At 35.3% G+C, this 22307-nt stretch overlaps 1 protein-coding gene and 1 long non-coding RNA gene across 2 annotated transcripts in view; one reads left to right on the top strand and one right to left on the bottom strand.

Moving 5' to 3' along the window:
• The window catches only part of SLC7A11 (solute carrier family 7 member 11), a 110626-nt gene that overhangs the window by 65507 nt on the left and 22812 nt on the right, over nt 1-22307 (bottom strand). Inside the window, exons 4-6 of the mRNA XM_074276161.1 lie at nt 20902-21027; nt 17411-17510; nt 9098-9142 (exon numbers count right to left, since the gene is read on the bottom strand). Of these exons, the coding sequence (XP_074132262.1) occupies nt 9098-9142; nt 17411-17510; nt 20902-21027 (271 nt within the window). The remainder of the gene's footprint in view (nt 1-9097; nt 9143-17410; nt 17511-20901; nt 21028-22307) is intronic.
• The window catches only part of LOC141547686 (uncharacterized), a 40898-nt gene that overhangs the window by 3328 nt on the left and 15263 nt on the right, over nt 1-22307 (top strand). The window lies entirely within an intron of this gene.

Below are 22307 nucleotides of genomic sequence, written 5' to 3' on the forward strand. Positions count from 1 at the left end.
ACCCCTCAAAATACAATGTTCATAAAGCCTTTCCTAATCTTCTCTCCCATTAAGGTTCTTCCACTTAAACTAGCTTGTCTTTAATTTTATATATTCTCCTTCCATTTATGCTACTATCTTTACTTGTTCTTGTCTCGCTCATTAGAATGTAAACTCCTTTGGAGTGGGGATTAGTACATTCAGTGTAGCTGTATAAACAATGTCTAACACAGTGCTTGACACACAGATCTTTAATACATACTGGTGAGTTAGTTATATTCATCACATATACCTTTCAAGGAGATTTTGCTGTGTTTTGTTCATGCAAAAAGACCAAGAATTGTAGGTAGCTAAATGGTGTGGTACACGGAGCCACGGGCCTGGAGTCAAGAAGACCTGCATTCAAACCGAGCCTCAGAAGCTTCTTAATTGTATGACAGTGGGCAAATCACCTGCCTCAGTTTCCCCAACTATGAAATGGGGATAATAATAGCACTTACATGAAATAATATTTGTAAAATGCAAAAAAAAAAAAAGGGGGGGGAATCATATATTATACTATACTACCTTTTTACAGATGCAAATATATTTAATATTAATGATTATACCAATATTACCCATATCTATCTTCTTCCCTCTATAAATAGAACCACATCTGTAGTTCACGTAAGTGGGTGCACAGAATCTGGCACACACTAAGTGTTTAATCAATGATTATTCTCCCCATTTTCCTTTTTACTTTAGCATAATTTAATTTAAGACACTCAAATTTGAGTGAAGTTATCTTGAAGGTACAAAAAAACACCAGTGTCAATTGGGGACTAGTCATTTTTATTTCTATGTAAATCCCAGTTGTACCTCCAATATACTTTGAACCCTCTTCCTTCCCTCACCATCACAGTTACCATGTTCATGTTAATTCTCAAGACTCCCATCAAGCATTTTACCCTCACCAAAGAGGTGGAGGAGAACACTTAAAAGTGTTAAGTCATTCCACCCTGGGGCCTGATGCATGTTGCAGCATACCTGAAAATGCACAATTGTGACTCATTGCGAAATACATTTGCCTCAGCAAGTCACAATCAGGAAGGAATCATCATTACTATCACTTGCTCCCAAAAGTAATTTAGACCTAAATTGCCTCACAAAATGTTGCAAATTACACAACTGGATTAGATCCAGACACCTCCGTCATTTGTTCTAAATAGAAAATCTTAAATATTTCCAAAAGCACAATATTTACTTTTTACAGGTTGTTTTTTTTCTAAATAAGTTATGACTCTTGGCATTTCAGCGATATTAAATAAATGTTTAAATACATGTAAGATATAGAAAAAATAAGATTTCAGATGCCTATTATGTAATATATTATAAAAATTAATTTCACCATTCATTAAATAGTTTCTTATGCAAGTTTCTCCATATTTACATTTTGAATTTACAAATATAACAATGATACTGACTATAAAAGTTGACAAAAAAGAAATAAATTCTTATATTCATGAATATGCTGTGATTTTCTCAATATGGGGAATTTGCTCCACCAACTTATTAGTACCAATGGAGATGTCCTTTTGGAGACTGAGTTAAACCCAATCATCCCTGATTCCATTCTCAGGATTACATTATGACACACTACCTTTTGTACATGCAAATATACTTAAGGTTTAAAAAAATAGATTTCAATGATTACAACATCACTGTTTCCACAACACTGCTCATATAGGTCTCCTTCCTTATACTCACTGACCTGTAGTTCATCATCTCTTACATGGGCTACTGTAATGATCTTCTAAAAGATCTTCTTGACCAGAATCTCTATCTTCTCCAATCCATCAAATGGATATTTCCAGTCCAAACATAACTGCCTTACTCACTAAGCTTCAATGGCTTCCTCTTACCCTATTTCCCAGGAACCATTTAAAACTGCTTACTATGTAGTTCCATTCTAAATTTCTAGACTCACCTCACATTGCTTCCCTTCACTTACTATGTTCGAACAATCTCCTCTCCATCCATTTCTGCAGACATTATTCTATTCTCTTCCTCGATGTCTTTGAACAAGTTGTTCATGTCTACAATGCATTGCCTTCCCAAGTCATCTTTGTAGCATCCTAGCTTCCCTCAATGCACAGCCTATTTGGAATCTTTCCTGATCTCTCCAATTTCTTGTTTTGTTTTGTTTTTTTTTAGTTATCCCCTAAATTACTGTGTTTACTATAAATTACTATGTGTTTACTATGAACCTATTTTGTACACACTTACCAGCATGTATGTTGTTTCTCCTTAGTCTAATAGTAATCCTTCAGGGTAAGAGTTCTTTCTTGTTTATCTTACCAGTATCTGGTACAAAACTGAACTCAATGATATTAATTTTTATTATTATTAAATCAAATATTCCATTTTAACATAACTAAACAAAGTAGGGTATGCTTAAAATAATGTATTGACAAAATTTCTATCTCTTTGACTTGTTAAACCTAGACTGAAAGCTCTATGAAGCATCTTTTATAGTGCCTCAAAAATTGCTAGGTATACAGTGGGCATGCAATTGATGAATAGCAGAATAAGTGAAAAGATGTTAGATAAGCCCCTTTGTTAGACAAGCCAGTTTGTTCATCTCCCTGTACCAAATCCCAGAGAGTTCACATCTGAAATTCTGTATTAACTTCCCTAATCAATGCTCCTAAATACCCACTTCAAATGGAAGGTATTCCAAGGTTATCTGATGAACTTTCAAATCTTGATTTACTGGAAGTGAAAATGTCCCATTCTGCCTAACCATTAATGGTTTATCTAGTGCAAGTCAGTTGGGATAGAATGACTTGTTAAATTGCTTTGGAGTCATCATTATTCAATAATTTAACTGGAAAATCTATGTTTCTACTTATTTTCTCAGAAATATATATATATATATATACCTGACACAGAGTAATATATTCAAAGATTTAAGAAAGCCTCCAGTATAAAATAATTGATTCAACTAAAGAGATTTCATTAAGGTGAGCAATAATAAGTCTTAAAATGATGCCTATTTTAAAAATCCCATATAATAGAACCTACTGATGGTAAGATTCTCCAAATGCTCCTAGTCATAAATGACATTGTACTAATTGTGTCAACCCCTAGAACTTTAAAAGCAACCTTGCTGAATGTTAATTATTCTCATAAAAATTTTATAGATGACTCAATGATCCTGCCACTGGGCATATACCCCAAGGAGGTCAAAGATAGAAACAAAAGTCCTATATATAACACAATATTCATAGCAGCACTCTATGTGATAGCAAAGGAATAAAAAAAATGCAAACTGGTGTTGGTGAATGGTAGGGGAAATATACATGTATGATGCAGTATATGAATAAATGGGATATTTTTTGTGTAAAACAAAGGGACAGAGATAAAGAACTTACATGCATAGGCAAATTCTTATGAACTCATACAATCAAAAAAAATCTAAAATGAAAGGAAAAAAACTGCCTACACCATGACTACTACAATGTAAATGAAAAGAACACTTTTGGAGTCAATGGAGGCATAAAAGATCTATGGAAAAGGGGGGAAATGTGGGAGAAAGGTTTCTACATGGAGTCTGTGGGCTCCATCTCCACATGAGTTTATTTCTATATAGAAATGAGAGGGAACAGAACCACCAGAGCTAAGTGCTACTGTGCATCCTTTTCTTTATAAAAGCCAAAAGTATACATCTTTTTTATTAATTGTTTAGTAGCCTATAAGGGTTTCATTTTCATTTCATTTCTTTCCAACATTCAGTCTGAACTATCAGATACAAACAACAGATACAATGATTCCCTTCCTAGGGAAAAGTCCTTTGTAAATATTTAAATATGTGATCTTAAATGTGAGATCATCTATTAAGGAGTGCTGAATTCAGAGTCTGAGAACCTGAGTTTGAATCTGAGCTCTATCACTTTCTATCTCCATGACCTTGACCAAATAATTACCTTTATCTGCTAAATGAGGTACTTGCACTAGATGACTCCTAAACTCCTTCCTGATCTAAATCTATGCTGACAAGAAACTTTGGAAACAGTGTGCTAAAACTTTTTATTTGTCTTTCTATTAAATACCCTTAAAATTCCCCTGGATTGACTAAAATTACAAAAGACTGGCTGACACTGGTTTTGGATTTTTTAATAATTGTGCAATGTAAGTTAAACTATTTTTTTTTAATTTTTTTCCCTAAAAGCCAATAAAGCTGTTCCTAACTCTTAATTGGCCCAACGGACCAACATAATATCCACCAAGCTGTAGAAACATACTTTTTCCAGGGCCCTCATGTGATTTCCTAATTCACTAAAAGGATAAAGATGCTTGCCAATGTGAAGGAGTCACAGCCCTTCAAATTTGTTCGATTTTCCAAGGTACCAGCCTTGCTTACCTGGGTCCATTTCCCTATAGAATGAAAGACTACCAAATCTATTCAAGATGGGAACCATTTCTTTCAATATCTTTTCTATGCAATGCTAAATAAGTCTCCTTTTTTAAATTATGAAAGACTTATAAGTGTCTCATTTTGTTCCAATATTTGAACTAGCGTTAGTCAAGTCCAGCTCACCATGTGTAGGTTCCCATTATCTTGGACTGTATAATCACAACTTAAAAGGACAGGAATTTCTAATAGCATAAGCTTTTTTTCATAATATACATTTTTTAATATTTGCAAGGAAAGCTGAGTCAAAATCTACCACTCAAGAATTCTGCACAGAAAAAGATAACTTTTAAAAGTTGTTTTTAGTAAATATAAAAAACAATCATAAAAAGGAATGAGAGAAAGAGTAGAAATTATGGACAGCACTGGAAGTTTGCAAAATAATTTATTTCAATATAGGTTAAAAAAAAGTCTATTCTTTTCAAAAAAAACCAAGGTGAAGAGAATTTGGGAAATGTTATTGTTCAGATTTCTCACTTTGCAATGGAAATGATGGTAGACTGCTCCTTAGTAACCACTGACCCAATTCCTCTCTAGTATTTAGTTATCATGGGACATTCGGGATAAAATAGGTATCCTAACCACAATGAGTAAAATGATCCACTAAACTTAACCTCATATGAGGTTATCCTGGCTTCTCAAAGAATATGCCAAGAGAGCAACATCTGACTAATTTACTAATCTAGACAGGTTTAGCATCCACACTAGATGACAGACTGTTTTTTGTTTGAAGATCAGTCTTGCTAAGTTTAAAGGGCTTTCTCCTCAACTTGGACTCAGAAGCAGTGAATTTTTCATCAAAAGCAGCTCTCAAAATGCATGTACTCATTGTTGATAGAAATAATATGACAAAATTACCATTCCTTGAAGTAATGAACTGAAGAAATGGAGTGTTATAAAGGAAAGAACACTGGGTATAGCCAGCAGACCAGGGCTAAAGTATTGGCTATGTTATCTACTACCTGCATTAACTTGGGGGAATTCACTTTTCTAGTACTCAGTAGATTCTTTTATAAAAATAATGGAGTAAGGGGCTAGACAAGATGATCTTTTAGGCATTTTGCATTGCAAAAATACTATTAAATAAATATAGACCATCTTGTACACATCTAGAGAAGACAATAAGACAATATTTAATAATAACTTACATTTGTATACCATTTTAATATTAGCAAAGCATGTTATATGCATCATATCATTCAATCCAAAATTCAAACTAAGATAGTTCCTAGAATCCAAGGGCTTTCAAAAAACAAGCTACTGTACTCCGGAGTCCTTTCATACTCCAAATGGATATTTGGCACTTTCAAAATTTTTAGTTATTTCTACAATTTTTTAGCATGATACAATACTTTTTACAAAAGGCAGTAGGTGAATCTATCTTTTCTACCATACCCCCAAATCATGACTCTATCAGTCCACTCACAAATTTACTTCTTTCAAGGTAGTACTGTGCCACATATTTCAAATATAAATAGATCTAGGTGGAAGTCAGTTCAGACATTGTTAAATTTATAGCACTATCCAAGTCTTCTGGTTGAGTTGTTCTCATGAATTGCATATATACCATACTCTTAGGAAGAATGTCTCTAAGGAAATAGAGATTTGTGTATCTACAACCAAAAACTAACTGGGTGGTTATACCTGAAATTTAAGTACACTACTGAACCTCCAGTCAAAAGATCAAAGATTTCTAGCTCCATTATTTAGGATGACTTTAGAAAAGCCCCATAACTCAAAGACTCAAGTTTCTTCCTTCATAAAATGGAGATAATAATGAGGCTCAAATGAGATAATGTATAAGTAAAAGATATTTTGTATCTATAAAATATTACATAAATAACATTATTAAGGGACCTCTGGGGTGTTTCCATTTTCCCCCTCACATTACATATTATAATTTTAGGTCATATTTTTGAAAGATGAAAAATAATAACATAGCCATATAATAAAAAAAATGTTGAAGTGAGTTAAAGTAATCATTTAAAAGCAACTTTGTTGTCATTAAAACTAATACATGAATGATCATTTAAGCTTCCAAGAAATGACCAGCTGACTAACATATGTGTATGTCAAATTAAGTGACAAGTTAAGAAAAGGGAGTTTGCTCCCCCCAGAAATACTGAACAGGAAGTGAAGGTAGTGATGCTGACAAAAGGTGAAAAGTTCTTCTCTACCCCATTCAAAGCCAAGATCCATCAATATATCAAGCAAGACATGTCCTTTCATCAATTCTCCAGCACTATGCCCTGATCTTCAAAAATCAACAGATCGAATGAAACTTAGTTTAGTCTATATGAAATGCTTAGTATGTAGTAGTAACTATATGTTGGGTTGTTTTAAACAAATGTCCTTTGCAAAATTTCTTTACTGTCTGATTATGCAATATGGCAAAAATGCATACATAATTTACCTGATTTGGATTGAGAAACCATAAGCACTCAAGTTTTTGATCCAGCTTTTCACTCAATCTCAGATTTAGACACAATCTCAAATCCTTCCTTCCTTCTTTCCTTCCTTCCTTCCTTCCTTCCTTCTTCTGCCTTCCTCTTCAATTTCTCTGTCTCTATCTTTCTGTCTATCTTTACAGAGAATATTGGATTTAAGAAGCACTGCAAACCTGAGAAGTAGATGCATTTTAAGGACATTGGTCCCATTTTACTTTTGAGGAAACCAAGACAGGCAGATTCTAGGTGACTTGTCCAGAATCACACAACTAGTAAATCTCTTGAGGACAGATCTGTCTAGTCTTTCTGATTTCAGGCCTGATACTTTATCCCTAACTGTCTTCCTCTTCACCTACCACTTAGTAGTTGGATTCATTTCCCAGCTTGGATATTTACCGTGTGATTCCCCAGGTCAATTACTTAGAGTTTCAGTTGTCTCATTTGTAAAATGGAGGCAGAAGGAGTTAATAATACCCCATTATTTACTTCACAGGGTTATTTTAAGAAAACACTTGGCAAATGTTAAATCCTACAAGAAATGTGAGTTATTATTATCATTCCTCTAATTGAATCTAGTTCTGCTTTACAGAGCCAAGCAGACTACCTAATCCTTTTTTTTTCCAGTTGACAACCCTTCAGAAACATATAGTTTTCTTATACCTCTTAAGGCTTCTATTCTCTCAGCTAAACATGTCCCGTTTCTACAATTGAAGAGTATGAATCACAGTCCAAAATGAATATAGCATCCCGACTGCAGTCTTACAAGGTAACTAGACACAATAGTTACCAACACAAAATCTCAACAAGGCTCCAAAAAATTTCTGTTCAATGAAGCTTAAACTCAACATGTCCAAAAACAGAAATCATTATTTTCCCTACAAATCTTTTCCTCTTTCAAACATTTTTCTTGTTGTTGAATCCCCGCTCTCTTTCAGACACCCAGGTTCTCCAACATTGGTATCATCCTCAAAATGTGATTCCCATTCACCTCACTTATTTGTTTGTTGCCGGGTCATCTTGTCTCTAATTTTGTAACATCTCTCAAATACATCACTGTCTCTCCTCTCCTTATTACTCATACAGCTTTCGCTTCCATCCTGGCATAGGGCCTTAACACTTCATATTTAGGCTTTTGGACTAGCCTTCTGATCAATCTTTCTGCCTCAAGTCTGTCACCACTTCATTCCATTGTCCACTAATCTGCCAAAGCAATCTTCCTAAAGCACAAGACTAATCACATCATTCCCTCCTCAGTAAATACTAGTAACTTCCTCCCTCTCACCTTTAGGACCAAATATTAAAAAAAATCTTTTTGGCTATTAATAGTTTTTCAATTTGACTGCTTTCCTACCTTGCCAACTGTCTTATATTTTATTCCCTTCCATGTATTCTATAATTCAATAACACTTTTTTGATGTTCCTAGAGTGACATGTTTTTTCATTAATCAATTTTTCATTGATTAATCCCTATTGCTAGAACTTTTTTTCTTCCTCATCGAAGCTTCCTGGTTTCTCTGATTTTCAAGATTCAATTAAATCCCACTTTCTTCAAAAATTATTAAATTAGTCCTCTGCTAGCTTCTTCTCATTGGAATTACCTTCCATTTGCTCTCTCTCTATAGATAGATATATATATATATAGATAGATAGATAAGTTGATTGATATAGATAGATGCACACATATATGTATATATACACATATATATTACAAAAACATATATAAATACATGTGTATGCATTTTGTGGATATACACAGAGAACTCCATCTTAAACTGCAGGAAGTTCTATGCTCTCCTACACAATTAGTCATTATAATGATCCAGTCCCCTGAAAAAGAGTAATTTTCTATAAACATTCTGAATAATTGAAATCACTGTCTGCTAGAATTCTTTTTGTCTACTGGATTACTTTTGTGGTAGGGAAATCCACAAATAAACATGATATTATATACATAGGAACCATTGGTCAAGAGTTTAGCCACGTAAAAAGGACCTCTGTCCATCTGGCTTTTCTACTTCTAGAGCCAGCCAGGAAAATAGAATACACAATGAGGTTACTTTATTCCAAAAATAACATATCTTCCAGGCAGAATTCAAATAGATCTCATTTATCTGAGGGGTGTGGATGGAGAGATAAACAGCACAGAATTGCCAATGCTCTAAGTTAGCATGTTAGTTTTAATAAATGTTTTAAAATGAAAGTAAATATTAGTACTTACTTCTCAGGATTTTCTACTTCTTCAGTAACAAAGTTGAGATAAAACCTATCAAAGAAGAATTCAATGAGTGGAAAGAAACAACAACTAATGATAATTATATAGTAATTTAAAGCAAATATAAATAATATTATAAATATATAATATAAGTAAAGATAGCCTCTTAGTAGTGATTAATTTCTACTTCAGAGCAAAGACTGTTACATTTTTCTCTTTCTTTTTGTCCTATCCTTGCACCTTATTCAGCCCCTAGTGGAGGGAAATTGCTTAATAAATGCTGGTGGAATTTAATTTATTTTAATCAGATTAAATTTAAGACAAAACATTATCATTTGAGCCTCACTACAAACAGAGCCATAGTTACCATGTGGATTAAAACTTATTTTGAAAGTACATTTAAAGTGAAAAGTCACCTTTTCTGTACATACTATTTTGCTCATTGCAATTCCTTGCAACCAAGGGCTTGACAAGATGAAATAACCATTAACTAGGTGAATGAATGTGGCTACAAACTCTGAGTATGCTGAGATGAAAATGTCTTGAATTTCTGCTTGTGAGAGCTCAATGTACTTAAAGCCTTCTATTAACCTAGGACAAAAATCATCAAACTTGTCACACTTCATCTCTGTTAAGTGTCAGACTTGATTCTGCAGCAAGCAAGCAATGTTCCAAGACCCAAGGGCTGAATGTTTGACTCTGCTTGGAGAAGTGACTTTGATGGAAAGACACTGAATTGGCGAGTCCAAACTGACAATAAAGGTCCATTTTAAAAGTTAGTGCCTAAAGTGGCATGTGTTCATTTTAATGCCTAAAAAGCAAGTTTCAGAAACTGAAGCTCTGGCCAGATAAGGAAAGCAAGGCATGATGAATACTTCTACATGGGTCATGTATTCGGAGGGATGTGATACAATGGTTATGGTCCCAAGTAACTCAAAAAAGTGGGGGAAAAGGGAAGCACAAACACACACACACACACACACACACACACACATACACACACATATAAGCATATGCACACATATTCACACTTACATTTACATGCACACATACCTAAACTGCAAATGCTTTTTTAGAAAAAGTGCCCAGTTCCTGTTTCACCCCTTTTTTTTAATGCTTCCTCTTCTTGAAGAGTATGAGGCACTTAGAAAAAAATGGTTAAGACTAACATGACACACTATAAAACTAATAGTGAATTCCAACACTCTAATAAATATCTGGCTCCCTAATTCCAGTTGTTTTCTTTTTTAAATAACCCATTCCTTAAGCTGGCTTAATACCACCCCCACCCCCACCATCATCATCATCATCATCATCATCATCATCATTATCTCTAAACTATCATCATTATCTTTAAACTAGTTTCTTAATTGCAGTTCCATTTCTAATTGATTCTAAAACTGGAAAAATTGATTATTCTAAGAGATATATCTCTGTTCATTACTACAGTTGAATTTGTCATACAGTTCCTTATTTCATAAAGCTTTTCTTCTGATCTCATAAACCAAGTGCTTCCCCTCTGAACTAGTTAGAATATGTCTTCCTTTCTCAGTTTTTTAAGGTCACAGCCTACTGCTCCCCAGTCTTAGGAATCACGGGCAGACTTATGCTTTGCCCATTGCATAAATCAACCTCAATTTTGGCAGTGCAGCAATATGTTCTAGGTATCAACAAACTAGAGAATGTTTCAGGGAATCCAGATGAGCACAGAGAAAGAGTGGGCTGAAACTAAGCCAAAATCTGAAAAGGATGAAAGTAAAGTATTTTACAGTGGAGTTCAAAATATCAACTTCACTAGTATAAGATAGGATGGACTAGACCACATAGTTATTTGTCTGAAAAGATATTTAGATTTGATGATAAGCTCAATGACTCAATTGTGGGATATTATAGCCAAGAAAACTACTACAATCCTAGGCTGTATTGAGAGTCAAAGTATCGAAGATTAGAAGGTTAAAGAACCACAAGCTGGAATGGGTCTTAGTTACCATCTAGTTCAACTTATCCTTTCATAAGACATGAATCCATTGCAAATGTTCATTTGGGCTATTCATACCCAACCTATGGTAGAGCTTTCTGGTCTTATATTGGTCTGGGAAATCAGTCAGATACTGACCCCAACATGATTTTATTTTTGTCTTCTCCACAATTATATCTTTTTATAGAACTGGACATCGAGGTCCAGAGAGGTTGAGACTAACCAAAAATCACATGGATAGTAACTGGAAGTAAGGGATACATATTTCTAAAGCCTAAGAAAAAATATTTAGGGTTCTGTCTTCCAAGAGCCTTCACTAGAAAGCAGTACCCTTGTACCTAGGGAAAAAACCAGGGAAAGGTAAATTCTTTAAAAGGCTGAGAATCCTAGCAATGATACCAATCTAAGACCAGGGGAAGGTAGATTCTTTAAAAGGCTGAGGATTCTAGCAAAGATGCCAATCTCAAAAATTAGAATATCCAACTCCAGTGAAACTGGGATGAGGCAATAAGAAAGCCCAAAGGAAAGAGTCTTAGGGGTAGAATGAGAAAGACCTAAGTTCAAATTCTGCCTCTGATACTTCCTAGCTCTGTGAACATTGAGTGACTATCTTAACTTCTCTGTATCTCTGTATCTCTGTGTCTCTGTATCTCAGTTACCTGAGTTTCAAAAAGCAGGGATTAGATTTTATGTTCTCTCAGGTCTTTTTCACTTTTGAATATATGATACAATGACTGCAGGGATAGGAATAGCAACAACAACAAAGTCAGGAGACAAAATCCCTTAAACCATAAACACTCCATAAAAGGATAAGGGGGTGACTAAATAAAAGACCTCTACAGATTTCTTCTGGTGCTTTTTATTTTATGATCTGCCAGGTCTCTTCTGGGTAGCAACAACAAAACGTGTAAAAACCCTAAGGAGAAATGGGTACTTATTTTAGATGGAAAATAGCATCTATTCCACATGGAGATCTGGAGGAAGACTGTGGAAATGATAACAAGGAAGATCTGCATTCACAATGGGAAGAAGGTAAAACACAGAAATCAAGGAAAAAATATAATGGTTGGAGGGGTAAATACTAGAAGAAGACCCAGTTTGACATCCAATTTAATGACCAAAACTAGTTTGCCTTTGCACGAGGAATATTTAATGACTATTGAATTTTGAGAGCTATTATAATAATGACAACAATAATAGCACTTATAACTGTACAAATATCTACTATATAAATACCCACAATTTTTCAGGAACTGAGCTTAACATTTGACACATATTACCTCATGTGATTCTCACACAACCTTGAGGTAGGTGCTATTATCATCACCATGTTACAGTTAAGGAAAACTGAAGCAAACAGAGGTTGAATGAATGACTTGTTCTAAGTAGTGGAGCTATTAATTTTCCAAGGTGGGATTTCAACACAGGTGTTTCCCAACTCCAGGTCCAGGGCTCTGTCCATTGAGTCACCTAAAACCTTCAGCTTTCTTTGGAAAGTTAGACACCAAAGATCCAATCAGCAAGATTCAAGAGAAAGAACACCAGACCTGGAATCGAGAACTGAGATCAGACCCCAGCTCTGACACAGCTTATCTACATAGCCATAATACTTGCACTGTTGTGAAGAAAATGCTTTTCTAAATCTAGGTAAACATGGAACCTGATATTAACCCTAATGGTCACTTTGCTTTTTGACTTTGAACATGCCATATAACCAAGATCTATGAAATTGTTTTCTTTATCTTTAAAATAAAATTAGGACATGCAAATAATAGTAGCAGGACACAGTCCCCAATTCTAAATTTAGCATTGTTTTAATGCACTACTGTCAGGGATGGCTGAACTGATAGTTGGGAAGTATAATTCAAAGATTAGAATGCATTATGAAAAGACATGAAAGAAACAAGAGAAAAACAGGGTTCATGAATAAAATCCACAAATGTATAATAGCCAAGGTAGGAATTCTGTCTTTGGGGGGGACAAGAATTGGAGGAAAATACCTCCATGGGTCTGTTGTGAAATTTAAATGAAATAATTTGGATAAATCTTTTTGCAAACTGTAAAGCTATTTTTGTGTCAGCTATTGTTGTGTTTGTTACTACTTTGCCAAAATATTCACAAATGCACAGTTTGGTCTATGTGCTTCCACATTTAGATGGAGACCACCATTTTGAACATTTCTAATCTTGTATAAGCTACTTTTCCATGGAACTAGAGTAATATGAACTGGATTCAAACTCTACTTCTTGTTACTAATGACTTATATGAATTTGGTTGACTGAATCTTAGTTTTGTCTTGTATAAAATTAGAGGATTAAATGAGATTTCCTTCCAGTTCTACACCGATGAAGATATAACTCCACATGGGCCCTACCTATCCCAGAAGTTAAAAAAAAAAAAAGATTTCTGTTTAACTGCCACAGAAGTCAAACATTCAGACACTCAATGTTTTGAGCAAGAATGTAAAGCCTGAAAAAGTTACAGCAGTGAGACAGGATTTCTTAGAACATTGCAGGTGACATGAGAATGTGTCAGGAAAGGAGATTGCTTCAAGGCTAATGCACATACTTGAATAGCAATAAAAAAATGCCTTCAGAATATACAAGCAAATATTTCACACTGCTGCCCTGGGAGGTTGACAGCATTTTTCCAATATATTGTAGTATTTCTGTTAGGAGACCATCCCATTGCAAACCCACATTAAGCAAGGAAAGTATTCTTTCGATACTTCTTGCCTGGAGATGTTTAAAAAAGCCACAGGAATGAACTATTAAAGCAAGAAGAAGACTTCAGAATTCCCCATTCTTACCTCTGCATTTCATAAAGGGGGAAAGAGACCTTCAGGGACCCAGAGAAAGGAAGTAACTAATTCAGTCTTACAATGAATGGGTGCCACTACCATTTTTCCATCAATTCATTTTGTCATATGGAAGAGCTGGTTTTCAGAACCAGATCTCCAGACCACAAGATTCATGTTATTCTCCCCATAGCTAATTTTAACTAAAGTGGCTACATCTGTCCTCAGACCCTTGCTCATATATAAACATGCCTATCCCCCCTTCCCACACCCCACAAAGTGGCCCTATCCCAAATATCTCACATTAGGTAGTGATTCTTTCTTTTCTTCCTATAACAAAGGACTTTCATTTTTCCTGAGATGTGTTACTTTCTATTTGTTTTTCCAGTCAGAGAACAGTATGATACCTGCTCAAAAAAGGGAAGAAAGAGATCCCTGATTTGGAGTCAGGGGCCCTGTATTCAAATTTCACCTTTTCTTTTGTTTCTCTCATGTCTTTTTCTCATAATGCGTTATGAAATTTAAGTTATACTTCCCAACTACCTGCCCACCTATCTCTGAGAGTAGTGCTATTGAAACACTGCTAGATTTAGAACTGGGGACTGTGGTTTTAAATCCTAGTTCTGCTTCTACTGTATGATTTTAACCAAGTCATAATATCTCTTGGCCTCAGTTTCTGCAGTCATAAAATGACAGGATTAGTTTGGGTAAACTTCAGGTCCTTTCAAACTGCCTATGAAAGTGCTTCACAAACTTTAAAGGCATTATAAAAAATACCAGCTATCATTATTGCCTATACATCCACTGTATGTCCCCCCCTAGTCCCAATAGAACAAAAGTTTTTTGGGGGACTTTTTTATATTCTCAGTGCCTTGCACCGTGCCTTATCCATAGTAGGAGCTTAATTGATGCTGGCTAAATTTAATTGACTGAATTTTATTCATAACCAATGACCATAAGAAAATGTATGTATATTTGGATTTAAAATGCATTATGCATATTTTTCTCAAGACATATAGCCTGCAGGAGCTAAGTGTTGCAGAAGATGGAACTCTAGCTCTGGAGTCAGGAGAACCTGAGTTCAAATCCAGTGTCAGACACTTACTGCCTATGTGACCCTGAGCAAGTCACTTAACCCCAATCGCCTTACACACACACACACACACACACACACACACACACACACTACACAGAGCTTCCAGATAATTTTGGGCTAATCCTACTGCATAACTCTTAAGAGCTGTGTAACAATGGAAAGACTGGTAATAGTAAAAGATCCCTGCTAGGCAAGATGTAAGATTGTTTCATCTCTAAAAGGCCCTCTAAAAACACACAAAATTTTTTCTCAGTGTCAAATATTAAATTTGGATACATCAAATGCCAATGGAGACAGGCAGTTCAATAACAGTTTTGGGACAAAGGGAAACCAAACTTAGTGTTAATTTTTTTTTTTTTTTTTTTTTTGCCATGGTCAAAGTCCATCCTGTTCAATTGGGAGTTTACCATAATGGCTTTTTTGTTTACAGTCTCTTGTGTAATCTGTTGAGCTCACCTGGCACTCTCCTAGAAATACATAATCATTTTTCTTATGTGGTCCTACTGCAATAAATAGACGGAGGGAAGAAAGGGATTTTATCTGTGATACTTGTTATTCAGCTCTGCTAATAAAGTAATAAATGCAAAGTCCCACGTCTTTAGCCACATTGTTGTCCTTGTTGGAAGTGCTTGAAAGGCAACATTTCTGTGATAAATAAGGTCTCTAATCAGGTTTTTTTATACCTATTTCTATTTCCAGGTATTTAAGGAACTTAAGAAACTAGGTACTTTGAAGTAGAATTGGTCTGTCCTATACAACTGAGCTCATTATCTCGGTTTCTAGTCCCTGTCTTTGAATGTCATCTTACCTCTTGGGAGTCTCTGACTGATTTCTTAATCTGAAATATTTCCCTTTCTCATGGGAATGTGAAGAGAATTAATCAGTATAAAAGACTCTTGAGACCCTCAGATAAAAGATATTTTGACAAGGAGGAATTAATATCTAAAGAACAGTCACAGGCAGCCTACTGGACTTCAAGTCGAGGAAGTATGAGATCAAACCCCAAATCTCTGATACTTAATTCTTGAATCACCCCAAGCAACTACTCAGAATCCATCTGAGCCTAAGAGAGCTTGTTAAGTCTTTGTGATCTTCATTAGTGACAGAAATTGTCCCACCACAAAATCAGAGCTTTTGGGCATTGAGGAAGGAACTGTTGCTTCTTCCCTACCCCATCTTGTCTCAACATTTAAAGATGAGGATTTATTGTAATTTACATATACAGAAGGTAAACCAAAGTCAAGGCATACCCTTGTTTCTGGATGGTGTTGCTTTTTTTGCTCCTTTTCTCACTATTATTCAGTGGCTCCCTATTACCTAGATTCATTTTAAACTCCTCCAATTCAAATCATCCTAACTTTTTCTCCTTTTATTCCTGAAGCTACTTTGCCTCCGGTGCAAGTACCTAAATGATATTACAGGCAAATAGCCCAAGGTACCCCTTTAATTGAGGGAATTTGGAAACAGAAACCCACAACAAAGTTACTGAATGAGAAAGTTAGCAAAATAGGATAGGGTAGATCACCACCTCAGCTTGTGTAACACCTCTTGTTCTCCTACTTTAACTAATTAATCTTGCTAGCTGGGTACTAAGTTATTGTTTCTCCACCCTTGCTAATGGACTGCAAGCTAGCCAACATCCTCTAAATTGAGAACACTAGAACAAAACTACAGTTGCCCAGCCTTGTTATGTCCATTTTCCTCCATGTACTGGATCTCTTTCTACCCCATAAACAAACACTATTCTATTCTCTCAAGTCCTCATGTCACTGTTCACACTGACGATCCCTCAAAGACTTACCATTTTTCTCCTGTTGAATTCTTGTCTGATTCAAACTCCACCTTTTTCAAGAACTTTATCCCTAATTTTGTCTTTACTCAAACCTCCTAAAGAGCATTTTGTTCTAATTTTCTAATTATCATATAATTTTGTATATTACTCCTCTACTAGAAATAAGACAGGGATGATGATTTCTTTAAGTAGTTTACTCTCCCTGATCGCACAGTGCTCTACAAAGAATTAATACATGTTTGTGTTTGATCTAATACATTTTTAGTCTTAGGAAAATGTCATTTAATCAAAACTGAACCACAGTTGTTTAAGCTCAGGTATATGGATATGAAGGGATCAGGAATTGAGGAAGGTGACTCCCATTCTTCCATTTCTTCATGCCAAATGAAGAATACTGTTGTTTTGGGTGTTGTTTTGGGCCTATGATTTTCATTAATTTGAAGAAATATGATGTTGTTTGGGACAACAAATATAGGGGCAACTAAGTGCCACAGTAAATAGAGCATGGATATGCCTTGGAATCAGGAGTATCTGCCTCAGATGCTTAGTTAGCTGTGGGACCCTGAGCAAGTTATTTAACTCTCAAAAATAAATAAAATATTTAGGAGCAAATACACACACTGACTGCCACCTGAAAAACAGAGAAATCAACTTACCAACCAGCATATGCATACATTCCATAATAAAAAGCCAAAGGTAATCTCATAATACTGGCATCATTTCCAGAAAAGGCATCTTTAAAGTGCTGGGTTTCACCTAGAAAATCAAATAAAAATAAATATCTGAATGAATTGTCAAATCAATCTCTCTCTCTCTCTCTCTCTCTCTCTCTCTCACACACACACACACACACACACACACACACACACACACACACACTTTTTGTCATAATGAGTGGAGAGAATGCCAGCCGTGGAGGAGTCAGGAAAGTCTGCCCTTCAGTCTTGACCCAAGATGTAAAGTCCATGGGCAAATTGACAACTTCCCAGACATCCAGGCAGTTGTTAAGGACTATTAAGTTACAGATGAGTTAGAATTCTGTATTAGTGAAAGGAGTTTCCAAACAGCATCAAAGTTCTCCAAATTAATGAAAATCACAGGCCCAAAATAACACCAACAATAAATATAGTGCTCAATCATTATGACTTAAGCACAAATATTTCATATTTTTGAGAATATTAGAAAAAATAATAATATTCCTAAACAGTAGTTCTCAAGGCATCTTGGGTTAAGGGTTTTCACCATGCTTGAGTCTAATGAATGAATGAGGAAGAGGGTGCAGTGAAAAGACCTTTGAAGGTAAATCCTAGCACCTGGGCGTGAGTTTCACCTTTATGACTTACTACCAGTTTGGCATTGCAAAACAAGTCACTTAATCTCTCTGGACTTCATTTTCCTCATCTGTAAAATTAATGAGGCTATAATGAAGATTTTCCATCTCTAAGTCAATGGTCCTATGATGCTTTTGGTACTACAGATTACCCTGCTTGGTAAAAAAAATATGCACTCCAACTCCTGCCCCACCACCCATGCTAGAAAATGACAGCCAAATTGGAACTGACCACTAGGTGTCCCAGTCTCATAGCTTTAAAGCTATAAAGGACCCTAGATGTCATCTAATCCACAAAAAGCAAATTTACAAGAGTCAGAAACATTCCTGAATACAAGCAGAACCAGATTAAAGTGCAACTTGGAAATATTTAACAAAATATGTAAAAATACAAGAACATATTGACAGCATTTAACCACGTCAATACGAGTTCCGCAGGACGCTCATTTATTGTTTAATGCTCTATTGGGTCTAGTGGATTATTTTTATTTTAATTTGACAGCACTGATCTAGTCCAATGATTTCATTTTGCAGATGAGATAACTTAGCTCTATGGAAATTCAATGACTAGTCCAAGGTAATATAGATAGCAAAAGTCAAAAGTGGGCTTTGAAATTGTCCTATGGCACCGGGTAATCTCAAACAGATTAAAAAAAACTAGTAGTGGACAGATCATCTTTTCACCCGCTATATTTTATCATCAAGTTTGAAAATGAAAAAAAATTATCAATAACATTACTTTCTCTCCTCATCAATGGAAATTACTGTATACATATAATGTATATTCATTTAAATGTACCCCCTCTTTCTTCCTTTTTGTCTTCTGTCTTCCTTCCTCTTTGAGTAGAATTTAAGTCCAGGACCATTTTTTATTTTGTTTTGTTTTAATCATTATCTATTTAATAGGATAATAATAGCACTTAGTTCTCAGAATTGCTGTCAGGATCAGATTAGATAGTAATCAAAGTCCTTAGCACAGTACCTGGCATATATTAAGTACTAAATAAATAGTAGCTATCATCATTTATTTGTGTTTGTTTATTTCAAGTCCTCATATATGATATAGAAATTTTTAAAATGTTTGTGGAATGAATTTTTGAATTGAATGAATATAAACAGATACCTCTGAGTATATGTATATAAATATATATGCATGTGTATATATGTATATAAAATATGTATGTATATTACATGTGTATAAAACATAAGTATATATGTGTGTGTGTATATATATATATATATTACATATATATATAAATTCCTTTGGACACTTTAAGCACTTGAGTCCAGCTCTCGCCTATATTTCCTGACTTAATACTTATTGCTCCTTTGCATACATACTCAACATACTGGCCAAACTTGTTACTCATACACATTTCATCACCCGTGTCCACGCTTTGGCACAGTTTGTCCCTCATGTTTCCTCCACCCTGTAGAATCTCAAACTCCCTTCAAATCTCTACTCAGGGATAATTCCCATACCAAACCTTTTCTGTTCCCTCAAGCTGCTTAGTAGCTCTCTCTATTCATGTCCCCTTAAAAAATAGAAAAAAAACCCACAAAACTTTGTTTTTTTCAGGCATAATTTTTTTCAGGCATAAATATATCTTTATATATATTTTGTTGTTCTTATGCTCATAGAAGTGGTATTTCCTAGATGGAATATAAATTCCTTGAAGGCAAAAATAGCTTTATTTGTCTTTGCACTACCCCCATGCATGGTCTCCCCAGTACCTAGTACTGAATTTATTGAATTGAATTGTATTAATTAGGATCTTCTATGGAGAAGCCTAGAGGGCAGGCCTCTTACAATTAGTAAAACTAAACAGGAAAGGGCTTCTCATGTCCAACTAGCCATTCATCATGAAATCATTGCATTTCCAGTTCAGGCACCTTATCCTGCCCTCCCCCCATCCCACAATACACTTCCCCCCTCCCCTGCATCAACCAAATCAGTGCTACCATTCCTACCAAAGTTTCAATAGAAAAAGAAGGCATTTTCCCCCTTTTGATCTGATTTTTCTTGTACAACATGATAAATTGAAAATATGTTTAGAAGAATTGCATGTATTTAACCTATAATGGATTATTTACTGTCAAGGAAAAGGGAGAAAAATTTGGAACACAAGGTTTTGCAAGGATGAATGCTGAAAACTATCTTTGTATGTATTTTGAAAAATAAAAAATATTATTAAAAAAAGAAAGAAAAAGAGGGGACAAAGTAGGTATTCGTTGAAGGGAAAATGGCTAAAAAATGCTATACATGAATCCAATGGGACATTTTTGCATCAGAAAAATAACAGAGAAACATGGGGGAAATGTGAATCTATGAAGAGCAAAGTAAGCAGAACCAGGAAGGTGATATAGTCCCTGCCAAAAAAAAAGAAATGCAAAGGAAAAAGTAAGAAGACACAAAACACTTATTTTTCAAAGGCAGGAAGCAACAAGAAAATGTACAATAAAAAAAAAAAAAAAAAACAAAGGGTCCTGATGAACTGATCCCAGAAAATCCTTCTATCTCTAAAATTTTATGATGCTTTCAAGAAGTTTCATTCCAAACATTTTCCATTGGGAAAATCCACTATGGCTTCATTTTCTATGCAGAGTCCAAGCTTTATCCTCTTATTAGAGACTACTGCTATAAATACCATCTCACCCCCAAAGTAACAACACTTCAAATCAATTAGATGATGGTATAGAGCTTAAGTTTCACAAGCAGAGGCTAATTAAGAGATTCTGCTAGTGTTAGCTCAAATTTGGAATGAGAAGACAAAAAACAGATAAGTAGTTAAAAGGCATTTACTTTCCAGTGCCTACCTTTAATTAGTTGCATAACTCCAGGGACGATAATTATCAGAATTGCTGTAAGCTTGCAAAAGGTTAAAAAAATCTGGATCCGGGCACTCCAGCTGACACTCATGCTATTGAGAACCATGACCACCGCTGTAAGGAAAGAAGAGGAAAACTTATTGAAACAAGTTGGTTTTGGAATGAAAATATGAAATATATATGTACCTTCTACACTCTCTCTCTTTTCTCTCTCTGTCTCTGTCTCTGTCTCTCCCCCTCCCTCTCTCTGTTTCTCTGTCTCTGTCTCTCTCTGTCTCTCTCTGTCTCTCTCTCTCTCTCTCTCTCTCTCTCTCTCTCTCTCTCTCTCTCTCTCTCTCTCTCTCTCTCTCTCCCCCCCCCCCCACTAAGGCTATATTTGAACTAAGGTTCTTCTGACACCAGAACTGATGCTCTAACCACTGCACTATCTAGCTGCCCCTAAAGACCCATCTTCTTGATGCACTAAGCCTTCATCAACAAAGAAAATTCCAGAATTTGATAACTTTAAGCATTTCAAAAGTCTGAAATTAAACTTTTGGCTTCTGCCTCAAACATCAAAATAACTTTGATTTAGAAGTCTCCATGTTTTATCAGGTTTCATAATTTAGTATCCATGTAACCTTGCCTCAGTTTCCTTACTGTTACCAAAGAAATAAACATATTTTTATTAGCTAAACCTCAGGATAGTCAAGCAACATCAATGATTATTATTATTCTTAGTTCTTCCTACCATCCCAGCTGAGCTGAAAATGGGTACTTGGGAAGGAGAAAGGAGGCTATAGAGAATAGGATAATAGGTTTGGAGAGGAAATATAACGTAATGGATAGAGGATTGTCCTTGAGCAAAACAATCTGAATTCAGATCAGGATAGATACTACCTGGGACCTTCCCAAAGCACGCTCTTGAACATTTTCACTCTCTATTCAATGAAGTGGTCAAAATTACAAATCCTCTGCTTGGCATTCAAAGCCCTTCCCAAACATCCTCTCTTAGTTTCCAATCTTTTTATCTTGTACTTTCTCCCATATACTCTAAGTTCTAAAGTGACACTCTTGCTCCAACAAAACTCTATCTGCCAACTCCAGATATTCTTATTTGGCTGTCCTCATGTCTGCAATTCTCTCCTTCCTCATCTTCACCTCCCAACAACTTTCCAGTTTCCAAGTTTCAACTAAAATTTTGCCTTCTACAAAAAGCCTTTCCTGATCCTTCTTACTATCAGTTCCTGTCCTCTATTGATTATTTTAAACTTCCCTCACACATGCCCGTGTCTTTTGTCTTTGTTTTCCTAGCACCTAGCATGGTGCCTGACATATAGATGGCCAGGCTCTGGCCTCCTGGTCACTTAATAGATGTTTATTGACTGCCCAGCTATCTGACCAACGAATGACCT

This window comes from Sminthopsis crassicaudata, chromosome 6 (assembly GCF_048593235.1).
Source record: "Sminthopsis crassicaudata isolate SCR6 chromosome 6, ASM4859323v1, whole genome shotgun sequence".
NCBI lineage: Eukaryota > Metazoa > Chordata > Mammalia > Dasyuromorphia > Dasyuridae > Sminthopsis > Sminthopsis crassicaudata.